General features: G+C 47.2%; 2 protein-coding genes across 2 annotated transcripts in view; one reads left to right on the forward strand and one right to left on the reverse strand.

Moving 5' to 3' along the window:
* Window positions 1–397: 397 nt before the first annotated feature.
* On the forward strand, window positions 398–1,791 carry zgc:109913 (regulator of G-protein signaling 9-binding protein). The gene is made up of 4 exons (XM_037679708.1): window positions 398–599; window positions 678–881; window positions 1,417–1,559; window positions 1,636–1,791. Exons 1-4 carry the CDS (start codon window positions 398–400, stop codon window positions 1,789–1,791), a joined length of 705 nt encoding a protein of 234 aa, XP_037535636.1.
* A 1,191-nt stretch (window positions 1,792–2,982) lies between these two features.
* Window positions 2,983–5,536, reverse strand: part of ube2c (ubiquitin-conjugating enzyme E2C) — a 13,188-nt gene continuing 10,634 nt past the window's right edge. Inside the window, exons 4-6 of the mRNA XM_037679919.1 lie at window positions 3,423–3,627; window positions 3,280–3,339; window positions 2,983–3,020 (exon numbers count right to left, since the gene is read on the reverse strand). Coding sequence (XP_037535847.1) covers window positions 2,983–3,020; window positions 3,280–3,339; window positions 3,423–3,627 — 303 coding nt within the window. The remainder of the gene's footprint in view (window positions 3,021–3,279; window positions 3,340–3,422; window positions 3,628–5,536) is intronic.

Below are 5,536 nucleotides of genomic sequence, written 5' to 3' on the forward strand. Positions count from 1 at the left end.
CCCGACCTTAGTTACGTTATCTTCATCCAGGTAAAAAAAATGTTCTGATGTTCTCAGATTGTTCTCTGAATTTCTGCAGTCTGGTCTTCAAAATGTTTTTCAGATGTTTTTGCTCTGTTAAATTTTCCACATAAAGAATAATAACTGTTCCAGATGTTTCTTATCCTTCACATCAGGTTCTCTTCAGCTGGTTCTCTTCAACTGGTTCTTTTTAGGGATGCACAGATCCACTTCTTTTAAGCTGGTTGTCCTGTTTCTCAGTATTCAGGAATTACAGAGTGAGGGTTTGGAACACAGCCCGTGTGTCCGATGACATCACACAGGTGATGAAAGTTGCTGAGCTGTGATTGATCAGAGCAATTTCCCCTCCTGCTCCCATCAGGTGGGTGATGACATCATGAGTCGATGGCGTCGTTCAGTGGATGAGCTGGCAGCGGGGCGGAGACAGCTGTTGGAGTGTGAGCGCGCTCAGGGCGCTCTAAGTCGAGTCACTTCCTGTTTCCAACAGTTGGTGGCGTCGCTCGGAAGCTCGGCTGACGGCAGCTTCCTGCGAGAAGAACTGGACGAGACGAGAGCTCTGGCTCACAGGATATGCACCGGTAACACCTGTCTGTCTCTCACCTGTCATCTGTCTATTATCTGCCTGTCTGTCCATCTCTTAAGCTGTCTTTCTGCAGGTCTGTCTCGCCGCCTGCTATCCCTGCTGTCAGACTGTAACTCCGCCCACTCAGGTGTAGAGGACAGACAGGTTGCAGAGCGTCTCTGGGTCCTCTTCTTGTCGGCGGTGGAGTACTTCCTGTCTGACCTCAGAAAGGCCAACGATCTGATTAGACAGTTTCCTCTAACTCAGCGTTCAAACAGGCGTTCTCTGGTCAACACAGGTGAGTTGCTGGCTCCGCCCTCCTACCTGTGGGAGCTCTGTGATTGGCTGATATACATTTCTCCCACAGGTCTTTCAGTTCAGACCTTTAGGGTTCTGTGTTGTGGTTCCAGTACCCTGCCTGAGAACTAACTGGTCTTGGTTTAAGAACCAGGGTGATATTTTTGTCAAACCAAAACAATTCAGGAGAAACAGTAACCCTAGTAGGAGGTTTGGACCAGGTCTGGTCCAGCCCTGATCCTAAACACAGTTTGGATAACAAACGCTCTTTAGGCATCCCCGGAACCTCACTGTGAATCAGGAACCTTTCCTAAGACCCCCAGATGTATCTGGAACTTTTCTAAATAATCATTGAAGCCAAGAATTGAACTCTACTTTCCTGAAGGTTCTTTAAGGTTCTTAGTAACATCTGGAGAACTTTGGGATCTTCTTGGATTCTCCTTCAGAACTAGCTCTGATGTGAAATGTCATTGCAAAGGGTTCCTTCTACCTTAAAGAGAAACATTGTCCTTGTTTGTCTTTCTCTGTCCTATCAGGATGTATCGATGGTCTGATGGGCATTGCAGCTCGGGTGGTTCTGGTCCAGGTGCCTTGGCTCACATTGGAGGAGGGTCCAAGTGCTGATCTGGCCAATCACATTGCAGTACTAGAGGCCATGCTGGGTGAGATGCAGCTGAAGGTGAGTCAGAACATCCTCCTGTTAGAAACTTTAACCATGTGTCATGTATTTTGATGAGCATGAATGGGTTCTGCAGGTTCCTGTGGCATTCTGGTCAGTGGAGGCGACCCAGCCGGCGTGGACCGAGGCTCACAGTGAGCTCCATGATCCAGATGATAGCCTTGAGGACTTGATGGAGGTGGTCTCCAACGACAACACGTCTGCCTGCTGCGGACTCACCTGCGTCGGATAGACCCATCCAGACGAGCTGAAGAACGACATGTTGGTACCAACAGGAAGTCGGTGGTGCAGACTTAATAAATCCTGTCTCGAAGTCAAGGTGTCAGTCCAGTTCTTTAATTGTTGCAGGGAACAGGGAATTTTTCAAACGGTCATTCAAGCTCCGCATTTTGAAACATCAATGTTTTGAAAAGATGCAGATCAGTTGAAATTCAAAATGGCCGCTGCATCTGGTCCAGGAATGTTTTACAGTAAGAGAGTGAAGATCTGCCTGTGGACACCACTCATCCCTGTGTAGCTGAACTGCCGAGTCTCCAGAGTCCTCCTCAATCTCACTCTGTCCCTCCTCTGGACATGTCCAAACCACTGTCCCTCCTCAGGACATGTCCAAACCATCTCAGTGTCTCTAACTTTATCTCCCAGTTGTTCAACCTGCGCTGTACCTCTGATGATCTCATTCTTATCCATCCTCGTGTCTCCTAAGAACCTAAACATCTTTGTTTCTGCCACTTCCAGTTCTGTCTCCTGTCTTTTTGTCCATGTCTCGGTCTTCAGACCATACAACGTAACTGGTCTCACCACCGTCTTTAAACTTTTCCTTTGACCTTTGCTGACACGCTTTTGTCACAAATCACTCCTGAAACTTTTCTCCATCCTGCCTGGACTCTCTCCCACCTCGTTACCACTCTCCATTTTCCTGGACAGTGGACGCAAAGTACTTGAAGTCCTGCACCTTTGACCTCTGCTCCTTTTAGCCTCACGTCTCCTTCACACACACATGGACAAAGATGGCATCTGTGGTACTCTTTCTCAGCAGGAATCCATAACGTTGCTCTCAGTCACGTCTCGTCTAGCTTTCACAACTCCGTCCCAGATCTTCATGTGTCTCATCGACTTAAATCTCCTGTAGTCGATACGACTCTGTGCATCACCCTTGTTCTTCAAAATGGGCACAGGACAGGCATTTTCTCACTCTTAACTATGTAACTGAAGAACAGTCAAAAATGTCACCGACGTCTCTCGTGATAAACGCGTTTAATAAATGTTACATATAAAACAAGAAGCAGCTATTCCAGGAACAGCTGCTGAAGACCCAGACCTGAAATATCACCGTGTTAAATTAAAAACTTTATTGACAAAACGAAACATAAAAATATTTTACAAACAGAAAAAAGACGAACAGAAGAAGAAACGAGGAGCTGCTTCACTTCTGGAAGGTGGAACGAAGGTGAGTTCTGTACGCTGCAAGAGAAACCAGAGTTAGAACTACAGCTCCCATCAGGCCCTGCTCCAAACTACAGCTCCCATCATGCCCTGTTCCAAACTACATCAGGCCCCGCTCCAAACTACATCTCCCATCAGGCCCCGCTCCAAACTACAGCTCCCATCATGCCCTGTTCCAAACTACATCAGGCCCTGCTCCAAACTACATCTCCCATCAGGCCCCGCTCCAAACTACATCTCCCATCAGGCCCCTGGAGTTTGTGGTTCGGGTTCTTACCCTCCTGGTTGTTCCACAGTTCTGCTGCGGCCGTGTTCAGGGGACTCTCGTTGTTTGGTTCTGTGGAAATAGACACTTTGAGACGTTCTGAGTCAAAACGGTTCCGTTGGCAACCAGTAAACTGTTGCTTCTGGTTCTGGTACCTCCCAGCAGGCTCTGGATGGACAAGAGGACAGAGCGGACGTCCAGCAGAGCGGACCACTTGTCCTTCAGGATGTCCAGGCAGATTAAGCCCTGGTCGTCTACGTTGGGATGGAAACACGGAGTGACGAACTTCACCCGGGGAGCCTGGTACGGGTACCCCGAAGGGAAGTCCAGAGAGAGGCGGTACCGAAGCCCCTCGTACACCTGAGAGACAGACGGACAGACAGACGGATGTATTTCCGCACATCACAGATAGAAAATGTTGAAGAACTTTTCTCAAATTTTCTTTTTGAGAGTTTGTTTCCTTAGAGAACTTTACAAACTGGTTTTTCTATGTGAATGTTGTGAAACACCTGAAACTGACCAACAGAGAACTTCAATTAAAAGTAGACATAGCTGGACTTCCGGCTGAATGGCGGTGAGATAAGGTGTGTTTGGGTGTGCTCCTACAGAATTAGCCTTTTCTCTGATTAATGCCTGGGCACTTTTTCCCGAGTCCGACAGCAAACAATAGCTAACTTACACACTTTACATAACCCTCCTATTTGGCCATTAAAATGCCACCAAAACCGACTAAAGGGGTAAGTTCGATCCACGCTCACCTGCGGCCTAATCCTCGTAGTGAAGCCTCGAGCTGTCCTGGATCACCTCCTCCGTCTGAGGGCGACGTCAGCAGCCTTAAGCAAGAAATACTTGTAGCTCTCCGAGAGGACCTTGCTGCTATAATTAAAGCAGAATTCCATGCTGTTCTGGGTGAAAGTCTCTCGTCGATTAATGCCGAGCTGTCCGCCTTCAAAAAGGAGCTATCGTCTGGGCTAGCAGCGGTGCAGGAGAGCTTCACGGGGCTAAAGCTAACGGTAACAGAGGTGGAGAAGTCCGTCTCCACCTGCACTGACGACATCGTGAGCCTCCAGAAAACAGTTGACGTCCTTACTAAGACGGTGGCACAGTTGGAGGATAAGTGCGATGACCTGGAGTCCCGGTCTCGACGTCAGAACATCCGCATCATTGGTGTTCCGGAGGATGACCCATCAGCGGCGACAACGGCTGCGGTATCTCGGATGCTAAAGGAGGCCTTCGACCTCGAGGAGGAACCGCTGCTGGACCGCGCTCATCGCATCCCAGCCCCCAAACCGAAAGCAGGCGAGCGGGCCCGTCCGATTGTAGCCAAGTTTCACTACCAAGCGGACTGTGTGAAAATCCTGGCGAAGGCGAGGGAGTTGCAGCGGGTCAAAGTGAACGGTACGAATATCTTCGTTTTCCCTGACTACACTGCCAAAACGGCCCGGGCGCGAGCGGCCTTCACGGAATGTCGTCGCAAGCTGCGGGACATCGAGGGGGTTCGGTTCGGCCTGCTCCACCCGGCCCGGCTGAAGATCACGTTTGAGGGTAACACGCGGGTGTTTACCTCTGCTGAGGAGGCGAAGATTTACATTGAGTCGATTACAAAATGAGCATTACAATTAATATGATCGATCTCACACTCAGGAATGTCATATTATTAGTCATTATTATTATTCAGGTTTGAAAATGTAATCAAAGTGTTCTGTCTACACTCACGGACTTATTTGTTTACATTCAGGGGTTTAATGTTCTGAATTATAATTAGTATGTTTTGTTTACAATTAAGGATTTAATGTTTAGAATTATAATTAGTGTGTTTTGTTTACAATTAGGGATTTAATGTTTAGAATTATAATTAGTGTGTTTTGTTTACAACTAGGGATTTAATGTTTAGAACTATAATTAGTGTGTTTTGTTTACAATTAGGGAATTAATGTTTAGAATTATAATTAGTGTGTTTTTCTTACAATTAGGGATTTAACGTTTAGAATTATAATTTGTGTGTTTTGTTTACAATTAAGGATTTAATGTTTTGAATTATAATTAGTGTAAGAGTTCTTGTTCTCCCAGATTAGTGCCTATTATATATTTTAAATCTTTTTATTTTGCTGGTTCGGTGGGAGTCACCTGACACAAGAAGGTGTTTTAGGGTTTTTGCGGTGTGGTGCCATTTGGCTGTAAGGCTAAGTTTTCTGATGACTCCCGTTGGAGTCTGCACAGCCCCTTCGTTTGGGGAAGGGCTAAGTGCGATTATGGGGGGGGGGGGGGG

Source organism: Nematolebias whitei, chromosome 7 (genome assembly GCF_014905685.2).
Source record: "Nematolebias whitei isolate Nwh7 chromosome 7, NemWhi1, whole genome shotgun sequence".
Classification (NCBI taxonomy): domain Eukaryota; kingdom Metazoa; phylum Chordata; class Actinopteri; order Cyprinodontiformes; family Rivulidae; genus Nematolebias; species Nematolebias whitei.

Excerpts from the sequence above, each read along its gene's own strand:
- zgc:109913 (XM_037679708.1), top strand. The coding sequence starts at position 398 with ATGAGTCGATGGCGTCGTTCAGTGGATGAGCTGGCAGCGGGGCGGAGA. Across the intron at positions 600-677 it reads GGCTCACAGGATATGCACCG|GTCTGTCTCGCCGCCTGCTA; the intron begins GTAACACCTGTC and ends GTCTTTCTGCAG. Across the intron at positions 1,560-1,635 it reads TGGGTGAGATGCAGCTGAAG|GTTCCTGTGGCATTCTGGTC; the intron begins GTGAGTCAGAAC and ends TGGGTTCTGCAG.